Genomic DNA, 18,705 nt, shown 5'->3' on the forward strand with positions numbered 1-18,705 from the left:
CATCCGTGCAGGATGAGGAGAAGTGATTTTGCAACAGAGCTAGTGCTTGAATTTGCATCTCTGCATTTGAGAGGTTGGGTTTTAAATGTTAAGTTTGTATTTTAGGATAGAAGGAACATTTGAGGTAACTTTATCTCAGCAAATTAAGCCATTTCTTAATACATCTCTGGCCTTAAGGTAGAATAAGGTTAAAGTTACACCTGTGTGTCTGTTTGTGCATTGTGTTCAGTGAACTGTACTACAAAAGAAACAGGTTCAAAGCAACATTACACAGACCAGCAGTAGACAACTAGATTTCCGCTTTGCAACACCTACCTAATCCTTTGCAATGACAGGGCAAAGCAATCTCTCCCTCTGGAGATGAAAGCACGTGGCGTCATTGTAGCATTTTGTTGCCATGGTAACCTTGTGTGTTACCATGTCAACCAGGTAAATACAGGAAGGGGAAAACATCAAAGGTTTGGAGCTTTGCAACACATTGCTTTGATGAAAACTGGCCAAGCAAAAATCAAGCTGCTGAAAAACTACCCAGTAGTACTTACAAGCTTTGTTTGATGATGATTTGATAAAATTGAGTCGAAATTCAGGAACCAATCACTACATTCCCCTATGAGCTGATGGGTTTGCTGCTGCCTCTGCTTTAGAACATCACACATTTTATAAGACTTACACTGAGTCTCAAAAAGCTTCAAAAAACCTTTTTCTGACGTCAGACGCATATTAGGGGTGCAACGATTAGTCAACATTGTTAGCAAAATTCGATAAAAATAGTCGCCAACAAATTTAATTGTTGACTTTTGTCGGCAAAAAGAACATTTCAGAGAATCAGAAAATCATCCTCCTTCCCGTCTCTGCTGAGAATTGCATTTGCACAATAAGCTGCTATTATCACCATGCATGTTCTTCCACAGAGTGAGGCATCTCCCTCTATTCCTATCTCTGCTGAGAAATACACAAACCCAATGGAATACAGCGACTGGTAAATAATACGGCTGCTGCTGATGCAACGCCACAGCGACTGCTAGCAAAGATGTTTTTTTGAATGAATTTGAGTGTCCATCGTTGTTGACTTTTATTTTTAATTAGCATATAAACAACCTCATGCAAAATTTAAAAGCAGAGAGCTAAATAGGAGACATTTAATTATGAGATGCATAATCCGATTAATCGTTTCAATAGTCGATGTCTAGTTGACCATCAGGAAATTCGTTAGTTGCAGCCCTAAGGCATAAAAAAACTAAAATGTTCCAACCCCATTTGGCATAGTCCTAACTTAATTCACTCTCAGGCTAAATCTATCACTGACAGATGGATGTGGATACAAATAGATCAGCTTTATGAATACCAAACAGGGATCTAGGATAGAGGTGTAAAATAGAAACTACCTAATCCTTAAGCCTCCCACTCTGAAAAAACAACAACAATGCACTCCATGAAGATGAACACTTGCCAAGGCAGACACCAGTTAGAAACCACCTCAGTCTTTGCTTGTGTTGCTTCAACATTTTATGGCTTCTGTTACATACCATCATGAATATTTGCCCTTTTTCAAACTTGCATTGATCAAACAGACCTTTGCATGTTGAGCAGATTGGAAAAGGGCAGGTGAATTTTTCCCGTGTCTTCAGATTTAGTTAGTATTCCTGCACTACGGTCTAGATTAACCTTATACACTTTCTGTACCATAAAAACAAATGTTTTCATGGTTTTTATAAATTGTACTGCTATGCAGTGGTTTCATTCAACCGAGGCCAATATTCAGGAATCACATACGGTACAAAGACTCAGACTAAAACAGCATGACAACTCACTTTGAAGTGGTTTTCCTGTGAGCACAGAAACCAAAACATGAGCTAGAAAGCAGTCTGAGCGGAGTCATTACCACTTGAGCTGCGTGATCATCAAAATGTGTTTCTGTCAGTGATGAATTAAACACATTCAAATGTGTTAATTGAGGCCCTAGATCAGTATGCACAAAGGGATGCAGCACTTCAGCAGACAATGGGACAAAGAATTAAACATCCCACATTTAAATAACTTCCTGGATCTTCGCCTAATACTCAATCGAATCAAGTTAACAGACAAACAAGTGCATAGGTTACCGGGACTTCAAGAAAAGCCCGGCTGCCGGAGATCAGTTTTGTCAGATACTGGAGCATGCTGACAAAGGAACCTATCACAGGGAATTTGACTAAAGTCCAGGTTAGCCTATAACGGGGAACTTAATTTTGGTTAAACAACCAGTTAATCCGAATGATATTGAATTTCCTCCATCACAGATCACTTCTCAAGTCCAGCACACTACACCAGGACTGTTGACGCCACACCATCCGAGTCCAGATGATCAAATTAAATTAAGGTTTGGTTATATTCCTAGTCTAGTCACACCCTCAAAACGAGAGTACACTTTTGTTAAGTTCTTAATCAAGAAGAAGAAAGCAGCTCTCCTTTGACGACAACGATGGCACAACTGTAGTCTCTCATAAAAAGGGCTGTGATTAGACCCATGACAAGGAAAATCCAATTAATTTTGGAATATATGATCAATGGTAAGTCAAATGTTGGGTGCAACTTGTCAATGTGGCTGAAACACCCCAAGAAGACAGCTTGCCACTGTCACTTGTTAAGAGCACAGGGGCTGTTTTAAATTAGGGACAGCACTCATATGCATTGTAGTTTGTTTGAGATTTTTTTTTATCTATTCATGTCGCCCATTTTTATTCATTTGTCCAGCATCAAGTGTGAAATATTTTTACCACTCTGCCATATTTCAGCTATTTCGCTAACTGTATCTGTGCATGGCATCGTACAAGCTCAGGTGGCTTTTACAGTTTTATTCCACATAAAAATGCCATACACATCATTTGATTCCAAACTGGAATTATTCCAAAATTCTCCAGCCTAATTTCCAACAGAAAGTTTCCAGAATTTCACAGGTAATTTCCTTCCACCTTGGCAACCCTGGTACCTCAGTCACTTGTCATTTCTACCTTTTCCTGCAAGGCATTTTTGGCCAAGAACAGCCCACCAGACTGATGAAACGGTGCACATTTTTGGACAGTAACTAGGTTGGCCAGGCGGTATCCCACGTCAACTCCAAGTCTCACCTGGCTTTTACTTGCAAGGTTGGAGTATTGTTGTTTGTTTTTCCTCCCTCACTATGCACATGCCTCATACAATACACAAAATCCTCCCAGGTAACAAATATACAACATCTTTGCTGAACATAGTGATTTATACCTTCAGCATGTTTGCTTTGCCTTGATGAGGAAAATACTTGAATAAAATATGAATTAACAGCATCACAGTCGTCACAGTTATGTGAAAGAAAAAGGAAACATTGTGTCAGATCCCATGTGCAACTGCGTATACAAACACACACAACAAAAACTGCCCAACTGATAATCGGACAAGCAAAGCATTTAAACTGCTACAGCTTTAACCGTCCAATCCCATCATTCAAGTTAAGATTATTCTATTCTTTTTATTGTTTCTTGTGGCATAATCTGCCTCTAAGAATTAAAAAAGAGGGTGAAAACAAAGTAATGATCAGTTTTGATAAACTAACTGGTTGAAGTAAAGATTTCTTGCATCGGAGGCTAAGAAAGTGCTGCAGGGGGAACGGTTGGCCTTGCTGCTGACTCAGCATGCCTGGTACCTCTTCCCTTTCCATGGCAACACATTCATCTTTATCTACAACCCTTAATACCTTATATAAAGTGCTCTGTTTCATCTGACTGACTTCTTCGGTTACCCTGCATGTGTGGTGGTATTGCACGAGTGTTTCACTGAAAGATGAGCTGAAATCCTTTTGCAACACCCCCCCACGCTTTCTAAGCAAACCCATGTACATATGAATGCATGCAAAAAAACCACACACATCCACCTCACAGGGAGGAGATTATTCCACACTTTTATCATAAACGCTCGATCCCAAGGGTGCCTGGAGGAGACATGGACGAAGCGGCTGCAGGGGTTTACTGGATTGCAGGCAAAAGGGGGGGCGGGGCGCTTATAGGCATGCGTACACACTTGTGTGTGAGTATGTGTGGCAATAAAAGTTAAGTCCACAGTGGAGTGCTACTCCCATGGGATCCTAAAACAAAGCACAATGACCACAAATCACACATTAGTGTTCATTGTTTATGTTTCATAGTGTGCAACTGTTTGAGCCCGACTGTTCAAACAGCTTCTTAAAATTCAAAATATTACAAGTGCTGAAATAATCAACTGTTGATTTTTGATATTACAGTTAATTGGACCACGAGGGGGTGTGTTTCTACCATCAATTTAGAATAAAAAGTGTGTCTAAGAAATCAAAAGAAAAAAAAAAAAAAATTGCAACTCGACGAGGTAGTTCTACATTTCTATCACCCGGCAGAATTGTATTCCCCCCCCTCCAACAGAAGAAAAAAAAAAGAAGAAAGATTCCAGTTGAAAGCAAAATGACAATGGACATTTTTGCTCAGCTCTGTATCACACTGTGGTGTCTCACTGCCACAATACAGTCACATTTTTAACACCCCACAGCCAGAAGACGATGCATTGGAAACACTGCACAGGAAGTAAATACGACTCCACTCTCCTTCCTCTGAAAGACCTCACACCACTGCAGCTTGGGATCTACAGGACTTGAGCAAAAGAGGAGACAACTGTAGGTCTCTTTTTCTCTCGCCAGCTTGGTTTACTTTAAATATCCATAAACGTCATCTGTACCAGCTTGGTAGAGCCACCACAATGCACCTCAGCTTTTTCGTCCAGTTAAATGTATTCTTTTCTTTCTCTGTCAATGTTTTTTTCATATTGGACCCTTCAGTTTGATTGTGCTTATTAATTCCAATTGAATAAAAACAGTCCACTCAGCAATTACTGTTCTGATGAATATCCAATATTAAGCCTATAAATTTGCAAGCAAGCATTGGCTCAAAACTTTCACTCTTGATAATCGGACTGAACTATCTATCTATCTATCTATCTATCCCTTTAGTTATGCTACTGTAGGTCAAGACTTCTGAAGGACATCCCATGATGCCCTGGGCTTCTTGTTTCACTCTGTTCTCTTTAATCTTCATGTATGTACTTATTATTATTGTTGCAATCTACATTGTTCTGCTTTAGTTCTCGTGGGCAGCTATCCCCTGACTAATCTCTTTGTGTTTGTTGGTGTCTTATTTCCCGGTCTTCCAGCTCTCCAACCGGGTGGGACAGATGGCTCAAAGTCTGGTTCTGCAGGAGGTCGTTTCCTGTTAACAGAGCCTTTTTACTCCCCACTGCTGCCGGGTACTTGCTGTAGATGAGACAGGATTTGATGCAATCTGTTGGACTCCTCAGCTGGATGTTTGGGGGTTGTTTTTCTCACATTTCTTTCTCAAATTAAGTGGCATCATATGGGTTTCCCATTTGGACTCAGCCAAACTCTGTCCGATCTCTGTAAGGAGAACTTCTGCATCTAGTAAGCTGCACGCACCTTTTAGTAGCTTTCTTATATAAAAAGGCGTGACAGCACCTGTGTCCAACTGGACTGTCAGCAGTCTGGCCAGCACTTATCCAGCTATACCTTCCAATGTGATTTTGTGCTTGTGTTGTTCTCTCAGATTTGGATAAAAGCGTCTGAAATGACAGTAGTAGTAGTAGTAGCCTGGATGAACTGAACCCAATTAAATACGAATGAACTGAATGGATATATAGTTTGACAGAATTGGACTGTATGCAATTTCATTTGGAGATCACTGAACTTGTTTTGCTGGGAATTTGGAGCTATACTAAAGCTTGGCAATGCAGAAAACGGAACATTTAGGAATGTGTTTACTTGCCTGGCTTTTATGTAGCATCAAATTTTATAGTTTTATTCTGTTTAACATATTTTAGAGGCATTTGTTTTATTTATCTATTTCTTGTATTTTTATTATTATTATTATTATATTTTATTGTTGTGGACTGATTGTTTAGCCTTAATTCTTGAACTTTTATCATTATTTCATTTTAATTAACTCTATTGTATGTCAGTGTGCACTGGTCTCCCAGTTTTTATATTTATTATGCTTATTTTTCCAATCAAAAATGTTAAGCACTTTGCATTTCATGTACCTGGATAAAAGGTGCTATACAAATAAAATTTGATTGATTGATTTTCTACAAAATCCCTGGCTGCTACTATTCCGAGGGGCAGCCGAGCACAGGGATCCCATTCACTGCAAAAACTCAAAATCTTAACAAGAATATTTGTCTTATTTCTAGTTAAAATGTCTCATTTTAGTAAAAAAAAAAAAAAAATTCTCATTACACTTAAAACAAGACTCATCACTGGAAAAAAACAACAATTTTCACCTGTTTCAAGTAGATTTTCACTTGAAATAAGTAGAAAAATCTGCCAGTGGAACAATATTTTTTTTCTTGTAATGAGAAGATAAATCTTCTCTGGCAAATTTTTCTACTTATTTTAAGAGAAAAATTTACTTGAAACAGGTGAAAATTGTCAAATAAGTTATTTTTCTGGTAATGACTCTCGTTTTCTCTTCACTGGCTTCCTGTTAAACAAAGAGTAGATTTTAAAGTACTTCTTATTGTCTTTAAATCTATGAACAGCTTAGCTCTCTCCTACATGGTTGCATGCTCACTGAATACATACCGGACAGATCCCTTAGATCATCAAATAAGAGTCTTCTCATCATACCTAGAATCAACACTAGATCTGCTCATGGAGCTTTCAGTCACTACACTCTCTGGAATTGCTTGCTACAGGAACTAAGGTCTGCTCCAACAGCCCTCTTTCAAAAGCAGACTAGAAACCTACCTTTTTGCACAGGCGTTTGAGTAAACTCTATGGCTGGCTGGGTGATCACACTTTTGTTAATATGGAATTATGGTCGTTATTGTTGTTTTTCCTCTTGTCATACTTTTGGTCCGTTTCTGTTATTGTAAACTTGTAATTTTGTTTGTTTGTTTATGTATTTGAGCACATTGATTAGGCTACTCATCATGTGACATGTGCTTTATAAGTACTTTTGCCTTGCAAGGCAAACAGACCACAGACTATGAGCTGAGGAATATTACAATTTTTGAGTGCATTTCCCACAGATTATGAGTTGAAAATTTTAAGTTGTGGAAACTTAAAACATTTAAAAATAACTTAAATATTTTGGTGTAATCAGTTACAGGTCTTTTGGATCTGGTTTGTTGTGGTTCCCAAGAACCAGAACCAAGCAAGGTGAGGCAGCGTTCAGTTATTCTGCTCCTCACCGGTGGAACAAACTTCCTGTAGACCTGAGGTCTGCTCCAACTGTCAGCTCCTTTAAATCAGGCCTAAAAACATTACTGTTTACTCAAGCGTACCCCTAAATTAAACTTACCTGCTGTATTCTACTGCCCTTATTTTTAACAGCTTGTGCTTTTTATTATTTTACTTCTTTTCTTATCATCTTATTCAATCATATTTGTTATTTACTGTCTAATTATGTCGAATTATTTACTGTCTAATTATGTCTTGCCGCTTTTAATGTCAATGTCACTTTGAATTACCTTGTGTTGAATTGTGCTATATAAATAAATTTGCCTTGCCTTACACAAAAAATTCTGTGAACTTATTCGGGTTAACAGTGTGCCTTGCCTTGCCTTGTTTTAAGTGTAATGAGATTTTTTGACTAAAAATGAGACATTTTAACTAGAAATAAGACAACTATTCCTAGTAAGATTTTGAGTTTGTGCAGTGTTAAGTTATTAAACTCTCGGGGGTGTGAGTAGATACAGTAATGAACGCACCTTGACGGGGGAGCTCCTGTTCACGGGCAGCTCCCGCACCGCGGTGCCCGGCGGGGAGGCGCACATCCCGGCCATCCCGGAGCCCTGCAGCGGGGGCTGCCGGCCCCCTCCTCCCCCCCGCTGGGGCCGCTGCCTGATGCCGTCCAGCAGGCGCACCAGCAGGATGTTGGCCGGCAGCTCGTCCACCCCGCAGTCCACCAGGACGCGGCACTCCGGGCAGCGCAGCTCGCTGCGGGAGCTGACGATGTTCTCCAGGCAGCGGCGGCAGAAGGTGTGCTGGCACGGCAGCACCCGGGCCGTGGTGTCCAGCCGCTCCAGGCACACCGAGCACTCCAGCAGGTCCAGCAGCGACGAGGACTCGTCCATGTCTGCGGCGGAGAGGGCGAGCATCTGGACTGGGACTTGAGTTTCCCCCTTTCCTCCCGTACCGTGCTGGAAATCACCACCCGGGGACCCGAGACATTGCGGGAGGCGACCCGGCGCCACGACGGTGTCCCCACCGCAACCTCTCACCCTCTTTCCCCCTCTCTCTTCCTCTCTCTCCGTCCGTGTTTGTTTCTGCTCGTCGCCTGTCCTCCTCCACCAGCGTCTCCAGCAGCTGTGCGGATTCAGAAAAGCTGTGCGAGGTCACGCTCTCCTCCTCATCCTCATCATCATCCTCATTGTGTTTTCACCAAGCAGAAACAACCGGAGAGAGAAAAAGCCCCCTGAAAGCGGCGTATGTCCACATCCACGGCTGCTCGGTAATTAACACCCAGCAGTTTCCCTCCTCCTCCTCGCACCTGCACGATAAAGCCTGAATTATGGTTCCGCGTTAAATCAACGCAAAGCCTACGCCGTATGGTTACGGCGTAGCCTACGCCGTAGGGTTAGTAAGTAAGTAAGTAAGTCTGCGTTGGTGTAACGCGGAACCATAAATTAACCTGAATTATGGTTTTGCGTTAAATCGACGCAAAGCCTACGCCGTAGGGTACGGCGTAGTGTGCGCGTCGCCGTGCGTTGGTGTAACGCGGGACCATAAATCACCTTCACTGGCGACGATGTCAAGCCACTCCTGTCATCATCAATCAATCAATCAAATTTTATTTATATAGCACCTTTCATCCAGGTACATGAAATACAAGGTGCTTTGACATTTTGGTTGAAAAATAAGCATAATAAACAAATAAATAAAAACTGGGAGACCAATGCACCCTGACATACAATATAGAATATATAAAATTTATAAAAAGATAAAAGTTCAAGGATTAAGGCTAAAAAATAATCAGTCCACAAAAAAAAAATAAAAAAAACATTATAAGAGATAGATAAATAAATAAAACAGATACCTTTAAAAAATGTTAAACAGAATAAAACTATAAAAATGTGATGCTACATAAAAGCCAGACCAAAGACATGAGTTTTTAGTCTACGTTTAAAAATGTCCACATTTCCAGCTCCTCTCATGTCACCTGCTCCACCGTGTCGACCTCAAGCAAAAACGCGTTACAGCAGCTGGACGCTACATCTTCATCAATCATAATATTCAGACCTGTTCAGGAGACAAAAGTTAATTCAGGTCGAGTTTTTTTTTTCCAATTTTAGACAGTTTTTATTAAATAAAACCAATGTACGCATATGATAATTATTATTTTTAAAAACGTGACGACAACAATTAGTATGTTTTCTCGGATGCGTGACAGGAACAGCAATTCTTTTGATTACTAACCAGTCGGCTGTCGGCTTTGCGAAAAAGTGGTTGGTGGCGACACCTTGTGGTCACTTTTTTTATTTATTTAAATTTGTTTTAAACTGACATTTCTGAGCCCGTGGTAGTTCTGTGCAGACACAGTATATCATGTCTTATGGATTCCCAGACATGACATCTCATGTAATAGCAGTTCTACATTTTCAAAATTAAGTGAAAACTATCTCCTGGGATTATAGCCTACAGGGCATCGTGCATTTACGATAGCCTTTGTCTTCAGAAAATAAGAGGTGATCTAAATGTAAAACCATCAGAAAAGTCATTCTCAGTTGGAGGCGATCGCCGTTCACTGATCTATAACTCATCTTAGGGGAGCTACAACTGACTTTGGCTCCAATTTACAAGGCAGTAGGTCTAAAATATTGAGACTGCAGACAAGATGATCACTTTTTTCTTATAATTACTCAAAAACAGCACCATTTTAATTTGACTCACTGGTGAATCAACAATATTGATACTGGTAGCTATATCTAACGAAGAATACGTACACTTACCAATGTATTATATAATTAGATAAATAAATAAATGAAAAATTTTTATGTAGGTGGGCAATACTAGCTCTTCTACGATTGGTAGTACATTTGTAGGTGGAATTAAAGTAAACATTTTTAATCAATGGGATGCCAAACAGGCCTAATTTCATGCAATGAACAAGGACCAATAAATGTCTGAGCTTTACAACACATTTCTGCAAATCTATCATCACATCCAATGAGATTTTTTAGTGTTGTTCAGCTGAAATTGGTTATAAAACTCTCTGTAAATGGTTTTGGTGCCTCAACTGCACTGTCAGACAGACTGTCTTTTTTATCTTTGGTCTGGAGCAGATGGCCTCCATTTCTTCCAAAAGCAGATCTGAAATACTAACTCTTTTGACCGCAGTGCAGTTCCCATTCTGCAATAGTCCTTCCCAGATGCCTCTGATGGGTCCAGAGATGGCACAACAAAGATTCTACTTGATATTTGTGAGTATAACTCCATATTGCAGTGTTTAACAAATGCAAAAACTGATGTATATTAACAAGTGAAGCAAAAATGACTGGACTGATCAACATATACTGAAGACCTCTGGTGCTTTTACATGATACTGAATCGTGTTACTCAATTTCTAAGCGTGTCACACTACTTTGTCTGATTTGTTTAATTTGATTCATCTACTTTTGTCAGTCTTATAGCCATCTGTTAACATTTTAGTATCCAAAAGTATGACAACTAATGAAAAGGGCAACACTATTTTCACCACAATGTAATCAGTGTCTGTATCTGCATGGTCCTGGTCTGTGTTTTGACCTGGAGTCTATATGAGAACAGGACTGGAGGCACTTTACCCCCAGGATAAATCACTAGTCCGTCTTTGTAATGGACTAGTGTTCTGTTTCATTTGATTTACATTTTTACCCCCTAAACAGTTAATTACACACAATATACTATAGCTTTATCCATGACTGTCTGCCCGGACTGTCAAGCCCACCCCAGACAGGTTCTTATTTTTAATTTACAAGATCCAGCCATTTAAAAAAAGAGGGGGGCCCAACCACCAATAGTTGACATCTTCATCTGACACTGTACCAGCACCTTTGGCTGTGAACAAAGAGGCAGCACCTCCTTCACCCCCCGTATCCTCTGCTACGGGGTGGAGGATGGGTGGCGTTCGGCCTGGACTAATGTTAACGAAGCTGCCGGCTGACAGCAGCGCCGTAGCATCGATAACATTAGCTGATCTGCTGGTTGTTAGGAAATATTTGGATGAATAGCTTGCTTCATCCCATCACGAATTATAAAGGCAAATAATTTAAAGGAAACTAACAAAATTATTGGTAGGCAATATTTCTGTTCCCAGGCATGACTCTGCCTGTGATTGGCTCATCAGTGTTTATGCCTAAACCTAACCAATCTAATCAATAAAGGCAAGGGTACCAACAGAAAATTATAGGCAGCTTCGGGTGGCTCATGCCCTCACTCCCCCGCGAAAGAAAAGTGGGCAGTTCGGTTTGCAAGCACCACTGAATAATATGTATCAGAGGGGATTTAGAAGGGGGTGTATACGATGCTGACTGAAAAATAAGTATACCTTCAAACACCCTGCACTACACTACTGCAAACAACCATGTACACATCCACACGCACGTACACAGACCTAAGGCATATAGAATCACAAATTACCGTAATGGCAGTGGTGTGGCGGATAACACTGTAACCTCATAGAAATATATGTATCAGGTTAAATGATGAGTCTTAACTGCCTGTAGGTGTGACTATAATGGTTTGTTTGGTGATTCAGTCCCTGGTTAAAGTGTCCTTGGTGAAGATGCTGAAACCAACAATGCCAAGGGGTAATGCCTTCATCACTGTGTGAGTGTTTGTGTGACAATAAAAGAGATACACAGAAAAAAACAGGTGTAGATTAGTAAGTGCTGCATAAGTGGATGTGACTCTTTTTTGCACTAGAAACGTCTCGTCATGCTTCTAATCACTGCTGAGTTGTCATATGTGCAGTACACCCAGCTCTGACTTTGTCATCATGTTATCACAATCTTTCACTCTTTGATGAATAAGTAATAAGCAGCAAATAAAAACCCAGGCCTATTATTTTTGTTTGATACTCTTTGTTCATGACTTTAGCCACAGGCAGACTCTGACCCCTCCATCAAAGTACTGTTGGCCGACATATCTGTGCTTGATATTCAAACAACAAGGCTCGTCGCCTTAACTCTTGTTGTCTTCATTTCCATAACAATTTGTGGTGCAAAAACACAGCAAAAACACACGCAAAGAGAAAAAGACGTATAAATCCAGTCAGACTATTCACCATTTGTAAGTCCACGCAGAATAAACCATTACAGTAATGGTTTGGTTTTTCCTGACAGTTAAGTGGAAGCTGCTCTATGAATGAGGATTAGCCAAGGATTGTTGGCAGACGAATCAAAGTAATGTCCTCTGAAGTGTTGCAGATGGGAATGCGCGTGCTGTTTTTCCAGCGATCAGAGCTGAACCTTGCTTTGCTCGTCCACCTGTTCAGACCTGCTCCCGTCCCACGTGTAGAGGGGGCAGAGAGGGATTTGTGTATGGCTGCGTGTGTGTTTGTGTGTGACTTTCAGTGACGCCATCCAGGTTGAGGGGTGGGCCCATTATTTACCACCCACGTTGAAAGGCTCAGGGTGGACTGTGTAGCAATGCAATTAGAGAGGAGAGCGTGCATGTTGATTAGTCAACACAGAGACTGTTGTATCATTTTATCTGCGATTCATTTTTGCATCATTATCACAAGTCTTATTTCTTTTTAACACAACAGTATTGTGCTATTTTACGCTTGCTGCATGAGTGAAAGCTTTGGTGATAATTATGCGTATTTGGATGTTTTGTTTTCTTAGGAAGCAGGTCGTAATTGACCCCTGAGTCGAAAGAAAACAAAGGTGTCTTTCCTCATAAATGTGGGGAAAACAAAATCAGGGTAAAGTGTTTTGCATCAGTAGTGGGTTGATTTGAACATAACCTGACTGGTTCTTGCTTTTCTCCCCCATATATCCATGGGGGTTGAATATTCACTGAAACAGTAATTTAGCTACTAAAACGTGTGAATGGTTGTTGTGGTCATGCCCTAATTTTGAACGCCTCCCTGGCACATAAGACCCGCAGCATTCATGGGCACGTGTCTCTTTCTTTCTCATTATCGTACCCACTCATATCTCACGGTCAATGTGTTTCAATTGCTCAATACAATTTCCCACACTCAGTGGTTCAGTATTGGAGAAGAACTTGAGGGAGAACCTGACAGGAATGATTACTGGATGAAAATCCCTTCAGCAGAGTAGCCAGCGTTCCCTGTGGGAGGCAGCGATTTCCATAACAGCAAAGGTGGATGCTGTCAAACCAGCAGACATGCCAACCGGGATTATTCACTTTTTCTTCCTTTTTCTTTTCCCTGATGAAAGGGTTGTTTGAGGTGTCATTTTGGAGGGATCATTGTGTTCAAGTATCATAAAATCACTGTCCATGCTGGAGCTTTACTTGCAGCAGTTTAATAAAATAAAATAAATAAAAATAAGTTAAAAGAATTCTCTTGGTTCTACTCGGTATTGTATAACATAATATGGCCTACATTGATAACATCGTTATGTAAAACAGTGCATCACACCATCCATGCTGGCTCAAGTTCTTAAACTTTTGGTATTAAGATGTTTTTTCTGTCTTCCTAAGGCCTGAGGGTTAGTGATTAGTATCCAGATTGCTCAAGGCTTTGCGAGAAAGTCAGCTACAGTCCCATGAGCTATTAGAGCTTGGCTGGAAATTGTGTTGCATTGTACACTGCAGCAAAATCAATTTCTTTTTCAACTACTGTGCGGTTACACGGCAAATGAATGCACTTTTCTTGGAAATCTTAATGATGCACTGTGAAAATAAATCAGAATTGTGTTAAACATTCTTCAGCTTAATTTACATTCATATGCTCACTACTCATCTTCTTCGACAATACGTTATTCAGCTGACACAAAAGGTGCGCAGTCCTATAATAAACATGAATATATTACATGTATTTATGTGTGTGAGCAATGATGAGAGCTGTGGTGCATCATCTCCAGGTACCAAACATTTGTCTCTGCCTCTCATCAGCCGATATCCCTCATTCATACAAAAGTAGGTTAGCTGACATGGCTGTTTCCATGGTTACCAGTTCTTTGCTTCCACGTTGAAGGGTAGTTAAAGGCCTGTGTGTATCTATGTGTGTGTGTGGTCTCACAGACGGTGTATTGAAGGTGGAGACTTGCAGGGGTAATAACAAGGTCATAAAGTCTGCTGGAGGTTGGCTCACTGCTATAATGTGCAAGGCAGCAAGATACCAACAGGATCTCTAACTGCTTAGTCTGTTTGGTTTCTTTCTTCGCATTTTAGGTCTCTGAGTGGAGAAGTCCTGTCATGTAAAAGACTGTAAGGTGTCATGGATAAGGGCATTATAGATTATTGGGACCTTACCCCCCAAACAACACATGATGTATTGGGTCATTATTTATTTAACAAAAGTGGAGCCAAAATGCTGAAGCAGAATTTGAAGATTTTTGACAGGTCACTGATATGTTTTTCCATCATGTGATCCTGTTGTGTTATAAATTGATACAGTAAAACAGTGAAAAAAAAAAAAAAAAATACATTTTTGATGAAAAAGTCTGAATCTTTAACTGTCAATGCCAAATCCAATTCAAAAAGCCATTAATCCTCAGTAGCAGCCATCTACACGGTTTACATCCAGATTACGTCGCTGGTCTGTTGTCATCGTGTTAAGCCCACACACAGACTCTCTCTACAAGGATAGACTGATTTGATTGGCTCCCCAAGACTTTGCAGCGTGGTTAGTTAATGAGCTCCAGCGGATGGTACTGTAGCTAGACCATCCACAAACTTAAACTTGCATGTGGTGTGTGTACATTTCTAGGGTACTTGTTTGGAGCACCTGCCATGAAAAACCTTCTTGTCTCTTAAAAGAAAATGGCTTCAGAGTGACGTGACACACTCATAATGTAATACAGAAACTTATTATTTTTAGTTGCTCTAACAATACGTTGTTCTCAAAGCTACTGAATCATAGGATCAACGTAGCAACAAACTGTTATTATCTAAAAGCTAAGAACATTTAAAACAGCTACCAACATGGCCAGCTCAGGTTCTCCCTGCAAGTTCAGCCCAAGTTCTGGACCACAAGGTGATAAAAGAAGTTTCCAACAAGCAGAGAACATAATTACTGAACCTACAGAAGGCTTTTACAGAAGGGCAGCAGAGACACTGGACTCTTTTAAGACTGGCCTAAAAACCTTTTTATTCAGGAAGGTGTTTTTGAGTTGAGTTTTATGAGTTATTACTGTTAGTTTTAACTATGTACTGTGGCACTCTGAGATTTTTGGATGAAGAGTGCCTTGCGAATAGAATGCATTGTTATTATTTATTATCTTTTGCTACATTGAGATGCAGACTACATTCATTTACCATCAGAAAGAGGCTTTAAACGTTTGATCTCCATGAGAGGTGCAATGGGGGAAATCAGAGAAGACGGAGACAAAGACCAGAGCTTCCATTAGAATGAGCTTTGGACAGATGAATCTGAATTTAAATGAAATGAAAACAGGAACAGGGGCCATGTGTGGTGTAAACCGAAGACATAATCTGAGCGGAAGAGAATAATAACAACTTTAAAGCACTGAGTCGTAGATATTTAAACGGAGACTGGTATCCTCACTATCACAGAGTCCAGCATGAATTCAATATCGCATCACAGGGTTCTTGACAAAAATTTTAGACCAACATGACAATAGACCAAAATATCAAGGTACGGCTCAAAAAAAGACACGGAGAGTTCAAATACGGCCTAGTTAAAGAACTGATCTTAGCTCTACTGAGATGCTGATTTATAGCAGGCTCCCCCACTCAAATGTCACACCGCTCAACTGCTTGAGCATCTCTTCTTTCTTAGTCAGACTTTTGTCATTTGTCCAGAAAGTGGTTTTGGTTCGTGTTAAAAAAATGCATGGATGCGATGAGGAAGACAGCGTCTTGACGGCAGCCTATTTTGGTCCAAATTCTCAGTGTACGTTAATAATTCCATCACAGAAGCGTATACTGTACAAACTTTACCAAGGGCACTGATACAACATCACCATCATGAAGCCTGTCTTTGGTCTGGAGCAGATGGCGTCTATTTCTTCCAAGAGCAGATCTGAAATACTAATTCTTTGTGATCTTTGTGAATGTAACTCCACATCGCAGTACTTGACAAATGCAACAAATGATGTATATTAACGAGTGAAATGACGCCTACATGAAAAAACATTACCCACCTTTGGTTCACACCGTCTTTAACGCACCAGAGGTCAAAGCAAATGTAAGAATTGCTGTATTTGTTTTTCATCTGCTTTTTCCATGTCAAATTTCACATGATTGATTTCCAATGTACATATCAGCTGATTTACAGTAATTTTTTTTCTTTTATTGTATATTTGTTAACTATGGACATTCTTGTTATTTCCTACTTGACCTTAGGGATTCATTGGAGGATTTTTTTGTACACCTTCCATCATAATAAATAAGAATTTCACTTAATATGTGTTTTTGCTCTCTGCGATGGAGGTTCCATCATTCTCTCAGCAGAACTCATCACACTTCATGTTATCCTCTCCTCATCCTTTCCTTATCCTCACTTCTCATTTAATCTCTTCTCTCATCCTCCTTTCAGTCAGGAAGTCCTGGATTCACATCAATAAAACTCTATGGGGGGGGGGGGGGGGGGCAGCAAGTTAGAGAGAAGGAAAAGAAGAGAAAAAGATGGAGCATGAGCTGAAGACTGAACACAGAACGGAGAAAAGGAAAAAAAAAGTTGTGAAGATAAGAAAAAGCTTTAAAAATAGAGCTGAAGGACGAGAACAAGAAACAGAAACAGAAAGGACAAGTAAATAATTACAGGACTCCCAGTGTCTTCAAAGCCCCTCTTTTATCTCATTCTTCCTGTGGCTGAGAAAAGAGGAAGCAGCGGAAAGGGAGAGGAGAAGGAGGAGGAGGAGGAGAGGAAGAACAAAGTCCAAGATTTAGTCCAACTCAGACACCAGGCACCAGTCAGCTGCTTCACAGACTAACTCGCTCTAATTGATGTCCTCTATTTGCGCAGCAGGGGAACATGTTTAAAGTGCTGAAACACCAATTGAAACACATCTTAACAAATACGCACATGCACGGACCACGGACGCACACACACACACACGTATGTGTGTGTTTTATTTGTTTTCCTGAGGTTGCCCATTTACATGTTTGGTCAGATTACTTTACACTTAAGGTCAAAATTATTATCTCTCAAGGAACAATGGCTTCTTAAAATAGTGACGGATGGATGGATGGATGGATGGATGGATGGACGGACAGATGAATCTATTATTTCTAAAGCTTTACTTTGTAAAACATATTAAATAGATTTTAAATCTCAAGAGTCTCTTTCCCCGGTTAAATAAAGCTTAATAAATAAAACAAAGCAAACATTCCTCAACATGAAGGCTTTTACTAGGTTCACTTTTGAATGCAGAATAAATATTTGACTGCATATATTTAAATACAAAAAATAATGAAGAAAGTTATTGTGAATACTGAGATGCTCAAACGTAGTCCCAGAAGTTTGCAAAAATGTCTAAATGTCTGACTTTGGCTGAACTGGAATCTTGTGAGGGCTCGTCATCAGTTCGGTCTCTGAGGTCATTGTTCATAAAAGAGGTTATCGCTCAAGCAGCAGAACATCAAAGCCAGGTTGAAGTTTGCCCGTCCATCTGAAACATGGAGATGAGTTTTGGAAGTATGTGCTATACTGTCATACTTGAGCTGAATGGGCTGGTGGATGCTGCCTTTGTTAAGTGAAAACAGAAAGAAGCCTTCAACCTTAAAAGAAAAAACAAAATCACTGTGAAACATGGTGGTGGCAGCATCATGCTGTGGGACTGTTTTGGTGCTTCAGGCACAGTGAACCTTGTGTGTGCATTAAATTATGGAAAAGAGGATTGTGTTGGCATTCTGATGAATAAAGTAAATAAATCTGCTGCCAGTCTAGCTCTAGGTGTCCACTGGGACCCAAAATATAGATCTAAATCGATCCAAAACTCGTTGAAAGATATCAAATCAAGGTTATGGAGCAGCTCTCTTAGAGCCAAGATCTCAATCTAATTTAAAAGTTGCAGAAGAAACTCAAAGAGCTCAAGGTCAGGAGAGCTTCATTTTCCATTCTTAAATTGATGATCCAAGAAGAAACTTGCCAGTTGCAAGTCACAAACATTACAACAAGTGATTATTGATTGTGAGAGGGCTTATAATTGCATATCTCAGTTTAGCTTCATAGAGCCTGGCCTTTGGTCTTTTGGAACCAAATAAAACTAAACACTAAAACCATAAACACTTCTTCATAGTGTCATTTCCATGAAACAGAGGGAATTGAGTAGTTTATACAAAGAACAGTCTTTCTTGATCTACATAAAAATCTCACGCGAAAAAGTTGCCCTAATTTTTTAAAAGTAGATTAAGCAAGATATTTTTTTACTGTGGTGTTCTACTTAAACAATTAAAGCATGTTTCATCTAAAAGTTGGTCAATCTGCCCAATAGATTAAAATTGTTAAAGGAAAAGTAAATACAACAAGATCATTGCTTGTTGTTTGTGTGTAAATGAAAAGATTGCCTGGGATT

At 40.0% G+C, this 18,705-nt stretch overlaps 1 protein-coding gene across 1 annotated transcript in view; it reads right to left on the bottom strand.

Annotated features, from left to right (window-relative positions):
* LOC133446051 (E3 ubiquitin-protein ligase SH3RF3-like) overlaps window positions 1-8,390 on the bottom strand; it is a 129,518-nt gene extending 121,128 nt beyond the window's left edge. Inside the window, exon 1 of the mRNA XM_061723777.1 lies at window positions 7,759-8,390. Within this exon, the coding sequence (XP_061579761.1) occupies window positions 7,759-8,148 (390 nt within the window). The 5' untranslated portion in view covers window positions 8,149-8,390. The remainder of the gene's footprint in view (window positions 1-7,758) is intronic.
* Window positions 8,391-18,705: the final 10,315 nt, after the last annotated feature.

This window comes from Cololabis saira, chromosome 6 (genome assembly GCF_033807715.1).
Source record: "Cololabis saira isolate AMF1-May2022 chromosome 6, fColSai1.1, whole genome shotgun sequence".
Taxonomy (NCBI): Eukaryota; Metazoa; Chordata; class Actinopteri; order Beloniformes; family Belonidae; genus Cololabis; species Cololabis saira.